The sequence below is a fragment of the Pteropus vampyrus genome, unplaced genomic scaffold (assembly GCF_000151845.1).
Source record: "Pteropus vampyrus isolate Shadow unplaced genomic scaffold, Pvam_2.0 Scaffold103, whole genome shotgun sequence".
Lineage (NCBI taxonomy): Eukaryota > Metazoa > Chordata > Mammalia > Chiroptera > Pteropodidae > Pteropus > Pteropus vampyrus.
Genome location: NW_011888884.1, coordinates 4,452,011 through 4,468,196, shown reverse-complemented (window position 1 = coordinate 4,468,196; position 16,186 = coordinate 4,452,011). Strand labels below are relative to the sequence as shown.

At 33.7% G+C, this 16,186-nt stretch overlaps 1 protein-coding gene across 3 annotated transcripts in view; it reads left to right on the top strand.

Annotated features, from left to right (window-relative positions):
* FSD1L (fibronectin type III and SPRY domain containing 1 like) overlaps positions 1–10,979 on the top strand; it is a 54,735-nt gene extending 43,756 nt beyond the window's left edge. For all 3 annotated transcript variants that reach the window (XM_023533488.1, XM_023533487.1, XM_011364963.2), the window contains 4 exons: positions 3,218–3,318; positions 3,765–4,016; positions 7,080–7,168; positions 9,815–10,979. In XM_023533488.1, the coding sequence (XP_023389256.1) occupies positions 3,218–3,318; positions 3,765–4,016; positions 7,080–7,168; positions 9,815–9,937 (565 nt within the window). In that variant the 3' untranslated portion in view covers positions 9,938–10,979. The remainder of the gene's footprint in view (positions 1–3,217; positions 3,319–3,764; positions 4,017–7,079; positions 7,169–9,814) is intronic.
* Positions 10,980–16,186: the final 5,207 nt, after the last annotated feature.

Genomic DNA, 16,186 nt, shown 5'->3' with positions numbered 1-16,186 from the left:
TTAGACTTTAATTGTTGTTAGACTTATTTAGATGGTCTCAAAGTATGGGGGCTTCTTTCATTTTTAACAGAGGAAAATTTTGCTCAAACTGAAATAAGATAATATCATTGTGAGTTACAATGGCAAATCAAAAAATATTCCTCATGAGGCTTTTGGTCTAATTTTATTATAAGCTGTTAAATTTAAGTTATAAAGCAGTCTCTTAACAGTTGCCTATTTTTATCTGACAGTGTCCATGTTACTTCACTGAAGAAACATACAAGGTGATGATCTATGTCTGTCTAGTTCTAGGACTTAGTGTATCTAGCTTGGCTGAATAACTTTAATTTTTTTCTTTAACCAATAAGCAGAAGCCATTGCAGCCTTCATGAGCTAAAATATTGCTCTATGTAGACTGTCTCTATTGGTAGCTTATGTTTTGAATTTACAACATTATAGTTGTAACAAAACAAAACAATAATCATAACAAAACAATAAGCTCTGCTTAAGTGTTTCTTGAATTATTTTCCCTTATCTGACTTTTTTCTGCATTTACTTATACCTGGCATCTCTCTTGTTGTGCTGTATTCAGTATATCTAACATTACAGCTTTGCTTTTATTTGTATTTGACGTGAGGCAGGTTTGAGGTGTTCTTATTTTATAATAATGCAGTTTTAAAAGCATCAGAATAAAAAGTAAATGACATTAGTGAAATTATTAGGATAATGCCAGAAAGATGAATCAGTTCAAATGCATGAGTAATAATGTGCTGATTTGAAAATATCACATATCTTTATCAGAAATCAGGATGTGTTTTTTCAAAATTACCTTCCTCTCTTTTTTCTAGTTTGTTCATTGGTGAAAGTGATTTTATTGTTAGTGTATTATAAATTGTAAAATGCAGCTGGATTTAATAGAGTGCTTGAAGCTTCATTTGGTCAGTTAGAGATTTTTTAAGCTCTTTGTGCTTAGCATTTCAGATTATATTTTTTTCTCCCTTTAAGAGTATTTTCTACGTAGGCTACCTCTGGAATATCATATACATTTCTTTCTATAAATATGTGTTAACTCTAGGATGTAAGATGAATGTTGTGGAATTTATAGAGATAAACATTGCCCCTGCTGTCCAGAAGTGTGCCCTGTTGGTGAAAGATAGATCTATATACAAATAACATCATGCAAGGTAGCAATTATGCGTAATGGTAACTGTGAAGAAAGGATTTTAGAGGAAGAAAGGTGTCCTGAACTGCCAGGTGTTGAAGTGGTTAATTAGGACAGTGAGGCAAACTGAAGGTAACATCAGGCCTTTATCCCCTGGTTATGATAGTATAAGCAAGAGGCCACAAAGGAAAGGGTGCTAGCTCTTCCAGTGTGCCATTTTCCCCAACAGAATGAGGTGAGGGGTCAAGTAAATCAGAGAAGGTCGCAGGTGGAGGATATCACCTCACTGCTGAGGAAACCCGAAGCAAAAGTCTCCTTCTGTTATTTTATGGACCTGAGGCCAAGAAGGTGAGAGAAGGGGAAAGGTTAGGGAAAAAAAAGTATTGAGACAGCATAGAGAAAAGTGTCTTCATTCACCCTTGTCCCCTTTATGGAGATCCCCTCAGAGGCCCCTGAAAAGAGTCTCAGCTGAGGGCCCCCCTCCCATAAGGGGGGTCTCTGAATAGAGGTCCCTAAACTAGGAATGCAGATGCATATGTGAGCATGGGATAAGGGAAGGGATTGCAACTTCTTCCAGAAACTGCATTGAACTGTCGGTACACTGAGTCTGGTGTGGGGAAGGCACCCCCCCTGCCCCCGACCCAGGCCTGCCAGTAAAGCCTTTGTAATTGCCTATGGTTGTGCCTGAAAGAACACACATCAAGATTTTGGCCTGGAGTTGGGCTCTTCAGAGAGTTATTTAGCCTGTTAGGATCTGGGACACCTTCATTAATAGAATGGTATTTAGGCTGGTTCTCAAGAAAGTGGAAGAATGTGGCATTGGACATGCAGTGGGAGAGGGAGCAACAGAGGAAAGACACTGAAGCAGACTGCTTGAGTTTAAGGAACACTGTAGCTGGATAGTGCTCTCTAGGGGTGAAAGGGCTAGAAAAGCAGATTGGGGCCAATTCAAGAAGACCCTGAAATGCGCAATGGAGTCATTTGTAGGCAGTAAGGAAGTACTCGAAAATTTTAAAGTAGGAAAATCAGAGTTGAGTTTATCTAATAACAATGAATAAGATGAATTGGGTAGCAAAAAGATCATTTGGAAGCTGGTGAAATAATTCAGAGGAGAGGTAACAAAAAGCCTTAATTCAGATAGTTGAATGACCAGCATATTGTTAAAGGGGGCGGGAATCATGTTTGACATAGACAATACTAGCTGTTGTACTTCTTGCAAAAATGTACTTAGGGTCGGAAGTCAAGAATGCTGCAGTGGAAGAGTTCTTCTTAATATTTAACTTTTGTCTGAAATTTAAACTGCCATTCGCAGTAGTTATGTCTGTTTTTCTTTTCTCCATGCTCTCCTTTTATTTCTTTACTACTGGTAAGTTATAATTTTTTGTTGTGTTTTAAATGCAGTAATTCAGTATAATTGAAATAATAATTTTTAAACATCTTTGGGATTTGATTTATTTTGAGTTTTTGAGAGTTAGTGAAATATCTAATACTGTCTAGTTTACCATGTCATACAGTTTGTTATCAGGGGAGGTCAGGTTGGATCTTGTCCGTTTTAGTGGGAGAAATGCTTTTTAATACTTGTTATTATCCTGTGCATGGATATGGGAAATTGCTGCTTCTCTATTTAAGAAGAAAAGATCCAGAACAAAAATACCTACTGCTTACAAAAAAGTTCTTTAGTCTTGATTATAGTAAGCCTGTTTTTGCCTTTGCTTCTATTTACATTTAGCTGCAAGAAATATAAGCTATAATCCATTATATTCCTTGAGTTCTTTTTTTTTCCTTTGTATCTTGTTTTATTTTGGTATTGTTTCTTATTTTGACTGTGTGTCCTTTGTGTAAGCCTTGCTCAGTCTGCATGATGTTAGTGTGTTCAGCCTGCTTTGTGTTGATGACTTCTTACATTTGAGTGTTTATCGTTGACAATTCTGTATAATAATTCAGATAAAATCAGATGGTGCTATTTGTGCAATATAATTAGAAAATCTTTTCAGAGGTTCTTTTTGTGATTTGTAATTTTAGTTTATGAAACATTTACAACATAGAATGTTTTTCTTTTTGCTCCTGTTTATGTAGAAGTGGTACACCATCACCCAAACGGACATCTGTAGGTTCCAGGCCACCAGCAGTAAGAGGCAGCAGAGATCGTTTTACTGGGGAGTCATACACAGTGCTGGGTAGGATAAAAATAATAGTTTTTTATTATTTCATCTTAAAGGCATCATTGTCACATTGGTGGGCTTTCCACTCAGAGCTGGAGTAGTTGCCTATATAGCGAATGAACCTTTGCTGAAGCTTCTTCCTCTTGAAGCCTAATTACTTTGGCAGGTTTTCAAATAGTCTTATTATTGATGTATTTAAAACTCCACTTCATTTTACATAGCATTCCACATTATGTAGAACTCTTGAAGAGATAGTAAGGAGGAAAATTTCTGAAGCCTTTTAAACACAGAAAAATTAGTAATAAGTAAGTTATAGCAGATACTCTGCAATTAGTGTCTGTGTTAACATTCTGAATCAGATATTTTATGCCATTTTATGAAATAAGAAATAGGTTAAAAGCTATGTATGTGACTCATAAATAAGATCTAAGAGTCAAATTTACCTTTCTGATCTTTTGTAGGAGATACTGCTATTGAAAGCGGACAACATTATTGGGAGGTCAAGGCCCAGAAGGATTGTAAATCCTACAGTGTGGGAGTAGCATACAAGACTTTGGGGAAGTTTGACCAATTAGGAAAGACAAACACTAGTTGGTGTATCCATGTCAACAACTGGCTACAAAACACATTTGCAGCAAAGCATAATAATAAAGTCAAAGCCTTGGATATTACTGTTCCTGAAAGGATAGGTGTATTTTGTGATTTTGATGGGGGTAAGTTTACTGATTTTCTCTTAAGTCATTTTGTCATAGTCCCTTGTATTTCAATACTTCTCACTGGTAATCATCTATATAGAATTTCCATTAGTATTGTGGTAAGGGTATTTCGACCCACTAGGATTTGATCACAACATAATTTCAGCTCCAGAATTGACTGAAAGGGCATGTGATATCTGCCTGCAGTTCTACAAAATACTCATCTATAATATACCAAATGAATCTGAAAGAAAAATTTTGCTAATTTTAGTCTTTAAAGCAATTAAATTTCTTTTGTCCATTTTAATTCCTTCTTATCTTGTTTTATTACTTGTAAAGAGTGGTCAAGTCACATTTTTCTAGCTGGAGTAGACCTTAGCAATTACTCAACATTTGTCACACGGTATAAAATCTTTTTCACATTATCTCTGCAGGTAGTTGCCACTTCTGTGCTTGAACTTTTTATGTGAAGCTTATTGTCTTAGAAGGCAGCCTGTTTCATTGCTGGATAGCACTTGGTCAAAAGGTTTTTCTTAAATTGACTCACTTTGTCTACCAATTACTTCTAAGACTGTTGCTCTTAAATTTTGTCATGTGAAGAAACACAGTTATGTTCTCTCATACACATTTACATGAAAATCCATATTCATTTAAAAATTGCTAACGCTTTTTTTTTTTTTGGCCATTTTTCCGAACTGTACATCCTCTGTGCCATTAGTTGTTCCTCTCATTTAATTTTCCCAAACCTTTATAATCTCCTATGGTTGTATATTATGTCAATATATTTCTTAAAGATGGGTTCTCAAAGTAGGACACACAACTTCTGACCATCATAGGACAGTGTTTTGGCAGCACATTTCTCTCACTGTGACTAAAAGCACTGTTGACCTTTATTGAGGTTGTAGCCACCTAATCCACTAGATCTTTTTTCATGGAGTTCTGTCAAATTGTTTTTTCCTTTTATATTAGGCAGTTTAGGGTGGTCTTTTGTTGTTTATAACTCAAATGAACAATGTTATATTTGCCCTCAAGTTTCATCATAATAGATTTGGCCAAGCTTTCCTTCCTCTTAAAATCATCTAAAAATCAACTTGATATTTATCTTTTGTGAAATTTCTTTAAGCTTTTTGAATTAGGTATTTGATAAGTATCTTCTCTGTTGTCATCTAAACATTTCTAAAAATTTTGAAGACGACATACTATTTAACTAATGAGCAAAAGTAATTCTCTAGATGTTCTCTCCAATTAGACACTTTAATAAAACCCAATTTTTCCATTTTAAGCAACATTGTATAAATAATTCATGAGCTATCAACCTAGTTACTCAAAAAAGAAAAAAATGCATGTCAACTTGATTTATTTTTAATGATGACATGTCGTTTTTGCTGTATTCTTTTTTACTTATTCACTTTGAATCAGATAAATAACATTCCTCAGGATAACTGGTAAATTTGTTGGCACACATTTTTTCCCTTTTTCAGCTACCAAGATAATACTTGCTTATCATCTTCTGTCTCCTTTCCCATACTTTGTGGTTCTTCACAGAGAGTAGTGATAAGTATAATTGTTAGCCTAGAGCACAGGATACAGGAGGGAGTTGTAATGTAGAATGGGATCAGATTTTGAGGGCCTCGAAGAATAATAATAGGCTAGTCATTTTTAGTAGTTGAGGGAGGGGGGCTTGTGCACATTTTAGAAAACTACAGTCATAATGATAATCTAGTTTTAGAAATAATAAAGAGTAAATGGTCGAATGTGGAAGGAATTGCAAACAGATAGGGTAAGACTTTTCAGGAGACAGTCTTTAAGCAGTGTAGGCAGGACTATGTCTTTTTTGTTAAGTATTATGTCCTTATTGCCTGAAAAGTGGTTCTTACATTCTAAACCCATAATAAGTGTTTATTAAGTGATCAGTAGTAACAAGGGCCTGAGCAGTGGGGAAGCAAGAAGAATGGTCTTGATGGTATGAAAGTAGAATTCATAGGAGTTGATAACTAAATATGGATTGGACGGAGAGACAAAGAAGAACTGAAGATGACTTTGAGGTTCCAGCCGGTGTAATCGAGAGGATGGTAGTGTCATCAGTATGATAGGGAGCAGAGTCCTAGGGAAAAATGAAATGCCTGTGGGACAACTATGTGACATGTCTGGCCAATATTTGGAAATTCAGAAGAGAGGTAGAACTGAAGCTAAATATTAGAGACAGCATCGCACAGTGGCTATGGAAGATTGCCCAGAACAGTTAAACATTATTGCTGTGCTGCTCACTAACTTCGTGGTCATATATACGTTGCTTAATATTTTGAGGTAAAGCACCTAGTGCTTTAATAGTAGGATAAATATTAGTTTCGTTTCTTCTCTGGTGGCAGCTGATTTGTTAAGGGAGCATTGTAGCTAGAAAGAGAGCCTGGACAAACATCTACATTTAGAATAGGAGAAAAGGGGAAGATATCCTCAGGGTTATGATACAAACCAAGAGAACGATCATGAGAGAAGAATTTCAAGTAATAACAGTTGTAAGGAGGCCATCAGGTTAGACAGTTAGGGGGTCAAAAAGTTATTTTAGTTGCACGATCATGTTGAAAGACTGCGCGAGAATTTTAAAAATTAAAACCAAAGCAGTTAAACTATACTAAGATTTCAGAGACTGAAGTATGAGTATGGCTTCAAGTAGTTAGAAGACAAGGTTTAATAGAATAAACCTTAAATGATGATAGGATTGGGGTAGGACTGCTTATAGTAAAAATGAGGAAGAAATACTCTTGGTTTTTACTGGGCTAAGAAAACCATTTGTTAAATAACGATAGAATAGTTTATAGTTGAGTAAGTAGAGTACTGCCAGATTATGGAAGCACTGTGGAGATCTTCAAACTCAGGGAAAGAAAACTGGATTTGGGCTTTTTCTTAAGCATGTTTTCTACTCATTTTCAAGTGAGAATTACTAAGTCCAGTCATTATAGTTTGTAACAAAAAAATGTCAAAATAGGCATGTAGTTACTAGTTTTATGCATGATTATACGTTAGACTTAATTAGATGTTACAGTATTTATAATAAATCAGGCTTCTTTTTTCTTTTTTTAGGTCAACTTTCTTTCTATGATGCGAACTCAAAACAGTTGTTGTATTCCTTTAAGACAAAATTTACTCAGCCAGTATTACCTGGTTTCATGGTTAGTACCTAATTTGTTTTATTTGGTTTGACAGCTTTAAGAATAACCTGTGCTGTATATTTAGGGAAGCAAAATATCTTCCTTTTTCTTCTCTCCCTTTCACACTAGTCCACTTATCCCAAATCTGTGATTACCTGTATATTTTTGATATACTTTATTGAAGTAAATGAAAATACATAAAAGTATGTACATCGTAAGTATACAGTTTGATGAATCTCCATAGCACTGCACTTACTTTTGAAACCAGCATCTAGATCAAGAAATGCAACATTACCAGACTCTTATAGCCACCTTTGTGCCCATTTCCAGCCACTATTGGCCTTCCTCCAAAGTGGTTCTATCTTGAGTTTTAATACCATAAACTTATTTTGCCTCCTTTTCAGTTTTGTGTAAATGGAATCATATCTTTTTGGCTTAATATTAAGTTTGTGAGATTTATCCAAGTTTTTCTATGTGGTGGTGATTCATTCAATTTCATATAGTTTTCCATTATATGACTCTGTCATAATTATATCCATTGTAATTTAGTTGGTACTGGGGACATTTTCAAATAGAACTGCTATGAATATTTTTGTTTATGTCTTTTGGTAGGTGTGTGTGTATAATCAATTGTATTAGTTTTCTAAAGTTGTTCCTTATACTGATTTGCCACCAGCAGTATATGAGAGTTTGAATTTCTCCACATCTTTTTTTTCAGAGAAGAGGCATTAAAGATTCATCCCATAAGTTTATTTACAAACATATCTAGTATGTTGAGTTCAACAGTTTGATCCATTTTTCAAGGGGACTGCACCTCTTAAAATGCTCTTCACATCCGTTTCATGGATTAACTAAAACATCTTTCATTCTTAAGCAGTTGGTGTCTTACTATAAAGCAAGGTGCAGCAAATCCAGCCCTAAAGTACAAAGTCATCGTAGCTAGCAGCTGCCACTTATTCCACTAAAAATGGCAAATTCTTCCCCGGGCCCTCCTCATAGTGTCTCCTACAGACCACTGAGGTTGTGATTCCTGGATGCTCTGTCCCCACATGGCGCTGTTGGAAGTCATGCGGAAGGCGCAGGGACCACAGGGAACACAGGGACCGAAAGCTGAGGAAATGGCGGTAGCACACCAGGTCCTTTTTCCACGACCTCGTTCCCCTGCGTGCAAGGACTGAAAGAGCCCTCCACATCTTTGTTACCACTTGATATTGTCCTTTTTTATTTTGACCCTCATAGTCTTATAGTCTTTTTTTATTTTAGTCCTTCTACTCCTTAGATATATTACATTGTGCTTTTCATTTGCATTTTCTTGGTCACTGTTGAACACCTTGTTATATGTTTATTAACTATTTGAGTACACCCTTTTGTGAAATGGTTGTTCAAGTATTTTGCCTGTATTCCTATTTGGTTTTCTTCCTATTTCTTATTGATTGATTGGAGTTCTTTATATAATCTGAGTCCTTTGCCAGGTATATGTATTGCAAATATATTCTGCACTCTTTCCTTTTCCCTCTCTTGTTAGTGTCTTTTGATGAGCAAAAGTTGTTAATTTTAATGTTGCTCAATTTATCACTTTATTCATTTATGGTTAACACTTTTTGTATTCTGTTTAAGGAGTCTTTATTCATGCTAAGATCATAAAAAATATTCCTGTGTTTTAAAAGCTGCTTCTTGCATTTACAGTACAAGTACAATGTAGAATTAATGTTTGGTATGAAGTTGGGGTCAAGATACAGTCTTTAATTCCATATGGATATTCACTTATTTCAAGACCGTTTATTAAGATCATCCTTTTTCCATTGCAGTGCAGTGTCATCTTTGTAAAATATTAGATGACTGTCTATGTGTAGGAGGCAGATTATATACGTATCTATACACATAGATATCATTTCAGGGCTATTCAATTTCAGGTTTATTTGTATAAGAAAAAGTCATGCTTCTCCATACAAAATGAAACTTGGTTTTCAAATTTTTTTTTTTTTTTTTGAGCAAGTATTACTGCTTCTCTCAACTCTTTTATCTTTTGCATTTCTCTATAAGGTTTGGCTACTGGGAGGAGTTCTGCTATCCAGTTAAGATCATCATTATTATGGCTAGAACATTCTTTAATTTGGGGTCTGTGTCTCATAAACTCATTCACATTATGGTAATTAATAGAATATAGCAAGTGTATCTGGATTTTTGCATTTGCGTTTTTCTTAGAAGTCCTTAAAAATTCTTATTGTTGAGTTAGGGAAGCAGCTATTGGGGTCCGAGGTTCCTATAGTCCTCAGGTTACACCTCATCAAAATCCAAAGCAGTAACTGGGATAAGGAAGTTGGCTGTGTACACTTCTCTTGCTTGTTGTGAAAGTTAGCATCAGTAATGATAGCCAATGTCTATTGCCTAGAGTAATCCAATTTACCTTCTAAGTTTCTGCAGCCCTTAGTTCCCTCTCATGTGCAGCTCCAGTAGATTCTGCCACCACAAAGACTCCCTTTGGCCTCTGCGATTCTAAGAGTTAGCCTTCCCACTTCCTCTCAGTTCAAATATGAAGATTATCAGTTTGGAACTTGGCAGTGTTCACATATGTGTCAATTTGCCTTTCACATGAAAATTTAAGGCTCACTTAAGTTTTGATTTGATTTGAAATCTGACTGAAGCTTTGTTTTTGTCTTTTCTTAGGTTTGGTGTGGTGGACTTTCTTTGAGTACTGGGATGCAGGTTCCAAGTGCTGTGAGAACACTTCAGAAAAGTGAAAATGGAATGACTGGGTCAGCTAGCAGCCTAAACATTGTTACTCAGTAATGCCTATTTAGAATGTTTACCTGCAGTGGTGGGAAGGAGATTTGCTGTGTTCTGCTTTAAGGCCTGGAATCCGTTAGAATTAAGCATCTACTACAAAGTATTCACAGGAATCTACTGTGCAATATCATAGAAGCAAGCAGATATCAAGCAAGAAACTGATATTTTAAAGAGCAAATGGGAAAAAAAGGCAGTGTTTAAATAATTATATAGAAACTCATTTTTGTGTTTTCTTGGATTAATTTGACTTTTCTCGTATGTTTAGTTACATGCAGTAATCCTAGGGCCTGAAGAAAAAGCATTTAAATCTCGCCTTCTTTCCTTTATACTTTCTCTTTTTTTTCCTCATCACTACCTATGATTTAGTTCTTAAACTGAAGCTTTAAAAAAACACAGTCCTCTGAGGTTTTCTAAAAATTGAAATAATTGGTTGGGATGCTAGACAGGTTTTCTTACAGTGGTTTATTTCCCCCCTTTTATAAATAAGTTGAGTTTTGCTAAATTATCCTCGTTTTATTGACTAGATTGTGTATCATTTTCTTTTTTCCATACATCATGGTATTTCTCTTGCGGCTATAACTCAAAATAGAGAGTGAATAAGAAGAGTTTCTAGACATAATAGCTTAAAATCACCCAAATTTCAGTTTTTTACCTGCTGCACTAACATTGGCAAAGGGATAATCTTTATATGTTGCCCTATTTAATTAGACTTCTTTTTATTCCATCATTGGATGATGGGTAAAATTTTTAAAAGCTTTCTATTTTCTGGTTTTGTTATCTAGTTTAATACTGCCTTTAATAGTTATCGGTACAATTTCCACTTGTTTTTGGTAATAACTGATAATGCTTATACTGATTTTTTAACATTTCTAATAGGAATGAAAGTTTATTGAAGTTATATAGAAGTTAGAAAAACCTACACTACTCAAGTTTTATCTAAGAAGGATGAAGCTATAAGGGGAGATGCCTAAAACTTTTCTTTACTGAAGTCATTTATATCTGCCTTTTGATAAGGAATGGTTTAAACAAATGTTTTGAAGGAAAATATATATATATATATCTGTCAGACTTACTCGGCACATGAGTTTTTCAGTTGCAACCACAGGTTATTTTTCTCTCAGTCCTTTTGCTACATTCATTTCCTTTCTAAAGGGGTGAAATTCTTCCAAAGATCAACATAGAATCTTTGCTAAAGTTATTGAAAATATGTTAACATGGTTATTGAGAACATACCTATTTTTTAAAAGTTGATTAAAATTTGTAATAAAAGTCCTTTGAGCCAAACTGAAAGTTGTGATTAGAGTAGCATTTAAGAATTCCTTGAGTGTTTTAAAGAGGTCTGAATTTATATGTTCTTTAATTTTTGAAGTTTTTACTTTCTCTTTTTGATTTATTTTCATTCTAAGTATATTATGCTATGACATCCTTCTTCCAAGAAGTAACCAACACTGCTTACATTGGAGTTGCTTTTTACAGAAAGGCCTGTGGAATAGGAATAGTTCATTCTTTCTTAAAGTTTACTGCTTACTGATAGGATGTTTTGTTCATTTTAAAACACATCTAAGTGAGGAATTTTATTTGAATTGGGTCTTATTTTTCCAGAGGACAGTCATATCTGCACCATTGTCTGAGGACATATTAGTCATTTTAAAGACTATAAGGGTGTTTAGAGAATGAAATATGTCAATAGATACTCTTTTGATTCTCTGAACAAATATGATTTTGGTTTTTGTTCCTCCCGAGATTTTGAAAAATTTTTTTGGATGTTCTGTTCCCTACAACAGGGTTATTCCAGGACCTACAGAAACAGGAAGTTATAAATCTCTTTCATAGAGTCAAACCTGAAAGCAGTAATTTAGTGGTGGAGCTGCTTCATGTGAACAGTTATATATGTATATTATAGCAAAAATTACACAGAAAAAGCCAGAAATTCTTACATAAAATTTTTTACTATTATGTCTTATATAATTGTATCTTCTCTTTAATTCAGTGCCTTCTTCCTCTAAGCATGCTCTTGCTTCATGCTCCGTGCCCTATGCAGTGTCAGCTGATATTTGAGCCAGAAACCATCGTGTTATACTGGTGAGGGCCTTCTATTGCAGGGGCATGGGGAACAAGAAATACTAATCAGGGGCTGGTGGAGTGCATATGATTCTTTCCTGGCTCATGCTATCATTTGAAACCCTTCATATAAAATTTTCTAATATTCGTTTGGAAAATTCATTGGAAGTAATACTGTTATTACTTCAATATGAGAATCTGAGGTTTTCCTCTTACTGCGCTTCTTCTTAAAGGTCTCTAAAAAAAAAAGAGTAAAATGTGTGGGATTTTAGGTTTAGTTGTTTTAAGTTTATTTGTATTAAGTTAAACGAGAAAGTTTGCCACCTTCATTTCAAACTAGAAAATAAAAAACTAGTGCCTATTTAAATAGTCTCAAGGTAACTCTTAACTTGACCATATATATAACATTCTCATTGACATTTAAATTTAAAAATATTGGGCTCTTTTGCTCAATTTATACATTAAAAAGTTGGCATACCCTTTCAGACATTCTTTATTGGTTTATTTACTCTTTGTTTTGACAGGTGAAAACATAATTGCTTTCTGTAAAAGAAATGCATGAGAGGTTGACAGTAATGGATGTATTGTAGGTCTAAAAAGTTACATTTTATAAAAACATGCACTTAGTATTGCATTTCTCTTTTGCAGTTGAATCCCAAATCAGTTTTAGTAAACTAGATAAAGAAATGAAGGAATTGCCTTAAGCACTTTAGAAAAATAATTTTTTTACAATTCGTTTTGATTCTTTGGGCTGCCCATTTCACTTTTACTAACTTTTGGTAAATATGTATGTATATACCAAGCATTTAGCAACAGTGCACATAGAAATTTAATATACAGTGATTCTTTGAGTGTTCCAAGTGTGGTAAACAAACGGAAAGTATTAAAGGCATGCCTGTCTGTATGTGGGTTTAATCGATGGCATCTGTACCATTTTGACAAACCGTGAACTGCTACTGTACAGCTAGACTTGGCCTGCTTTGTTTTGAGAACAGTAATTTTTTCCTGTGTTATCATCCAAAGAGATATATTGGCTTGGTTTTATTTGCTCATTTATGAAATTAAAGCATGAACAGTATCATGTATAATTTGAATTTTTGTGACTGATCCTCGATGGTATAAATAATAAAAGTAAATAATTTGTCATGAAATCTTTTAATTAGGCTGATACTCTGTTTCATGACTTACCTAGAATGATTAGTTCTTCTGTATACTTTTTACATAAAATTATAGTTATATATTTTTAATTGTTTCTTTTGGAAACAGGTTAAAAATTAGAAAAGGATATTATAGAAAGTGATTATTTCAAAGTATTAATTTGAGGACAGTATAGACTTTTTACTGAAAATATGTGGTTCCAGGCTAAAAAAAGTAAGGACTGTATTTTCAAATCATAATAATTCTTTTCAAAAAACCTATATTTGTTAGTGTTCATTCATTAGCTAATTTATACAACAGATATTTTAAGTATCTGTGATGTGGCTGTCATACTTTGTATTCACATCTCCAAAATTAATGGTTTGATTTATTGTGCATATAGTTTTGCTGCTCGAGTGGTGTGACAAAGTTTGCATCTTCAAAACAATGTTTTGCTAGTAAGTCAAATTTTAAAAAGTAAATTTGTTATAGTTTGTAAAAAAAATTGAATTTTAATAAGTATATTGCACATAATATGGTTTACTTTTATGTAGTCACATAAAATGAGTCTGGAAAAGTTTCTTTATTTTTACGCTGGATATATTCTTTTAGGGATGTGTACAGTCAGCATAAATTTACTCAACATCCAAGTAACCATGAAGTTATTTGTTATTTTTAACCAAAATGCACATTTCATAATGTCAGTACTGGAGCATTATAAGAGATCATGAATGTTCTTTAATCATTACAGAACGATTACCTCATGTTCAGTATAGTTTTCTTTGTATCTTACAGTATTCATATATGCCAATATGTGTGATCCTGATATGTCACTTGTGATAGCTTTGTTCCTTGGCATATTTGATTAATGTAAATACTTTAAGCTTTTTTAGTAATTTGGAGTTTAAATGGATTACATTTAGTATATGTTGTTTTTGTTGAAAAGATGTTGTTAGACATGCCATACAAAAGTTAGTATTGGCTTATAAATTCCAGAAATTGCTATATACTTTTTTCTTCTGACTACCCAGTTATTAAAACAGTATTTGTTATTTCTGGGTTAATATAAGGTATTGACTTTTGATTCATAACTATTTGAGCTATGTTAGTTTAAACTGATAAATTTTCTTAATGGTACCCATTCAATATAAGTTGGTCCTTGGGAATGGACATGTAGAGGATTTCACAGTATGTAGGGGAGAAGGTAGGTGCATGTGTTTGCTTTGGCTTGGAGCTTCTTAAGATTAGACAGATTTTAAAATAAGTTAAAATGTAAGTGATTGGTAAAAGGCCTTTCTCATTAGTATTGGAACTTTTTGGAGAGCCTCGGCTATAAGAATGCATTTTTAAAAACATTTCTATTATCTCTAAGGTACCAAAGCGCTGAGTCTAATTTACCTCCTAAAGGAGACTCTTTAAAATCAAATTTATAACTAATTCATACTATAAGATATATAATAACTAAAGTTTTAGAGTAATTTATATTAAAAACCACTAGTCTTTAAAATTTCTGGATAAATATAAAAATATTTTGGCTTCATTTCTTTTAAAGTATTTAGAATTTATCACCTTAACTCTGCCATATACTAGATCTATGACCTCTGCATAAATCATTTATCACCTTTGGGCCTCCACTGCCTTACATAAAATAATTGTAATTTGCTCAGCCTACCTCACAGGGCTGTTGTGAGGAATAAAATGAAATGGATTTTATGAAGTGGCTTCAGCAACAGTAAAATGTTATGTAAATGTAAGGTATTAGTTTTGGTTAATAATGGGTTTAAACATTTAGATACTTCTAGATGACATTTACTGTGATAAAGCATGTGCTTAAAGTGGTAAAACCAGGACTTCAAATGTGATTTAAAAAAAAACAAAAAACCCAGATTAAAAAGCCCTTTAGTTTGTGCATGACTTGTGGCAATTTTGTATTTTCTCATCAAGCCTGTCATTCTATGTCAAGACTTTCTAGAAATGTAAAATTTCTTCCACAGTATTAGTGTGTCACTGTACAATAGTAGCATTAATAAATGATTTAAGGTATGTTTCCATCCAGGCATTTGCACTTTGAATTTATCACTGCTCAGTGCCACATGCAAAGAATAAATTTGGCCTAAATCTTTCCAAACTACCAAATGGTTAAAGTTTGTTGTCGTTAGATAGATGATATAAGGTATATACCATTTAACATTTGACAACTTTTGTTGCATTGTCATTTAAAAAATAGGAAGCATTTCAAAACCTTTTTAATCTGGATTTCATTTAGTATCTCTACTAACATACTTGTCTTGCTTTAAATTGGATTTATTAAGTGGTTTACAGGTTCTCTTGATCTACAGATTATTGATATGTCTATCATCTCAACATTGTTTTGCTATGCAGTTCTGACAATAAAAATTCTTAATTCCTCAGGTTTAAACTTTTAAGTTATGGATGAAGAACATTAATGAACTACTTATAATGTACTGTGCTGCAAACTAGTGTTTTGATAAACATATTGCCTCATTTTTCTCGGAAACAAGACAAAGCCTTTTAAATGGTTTTTAACTTTAAAATAGTGTATTCAAAGTAGGGTAACTTGTATGTTGAAATGATTGCTCTGTATAGGATGACCAAGTTAAATTCTTAAAAAAGCACCTCGAATATCTCACCTAAAAATTAAAACTTTTCTGCTTTCTTTTGCTTCAGTGCCTTGTATTTTATCATCTCTCATTACAATCTAGAATGTGCTTTGAAAATGACGAGATTAAAAAAGTCATAGTCCCTTTGCTCCCAAAGTTTATATTTTAGAGCAGTGCTATTCAACAGAATTTTATGCAGTGATGGAAAGTTCTATGTAGCTGCCGTTTTGTACATTCAGCTATAGATGGAAGATGAAACGTGATAAGTAACTATACTATAAACAGAAATTTAGTTTCTGTATTTGGAGCTTGTCACATCTTGGATTACATTTTGGTAGATGGTAGCTAAGAGTCAGAACCACAACCTAAGCCTTTTTAAAATTTGTATTCTAAGTTGAAACAGGTTAGGACAAAAAAGAAAACCAATCAGTGA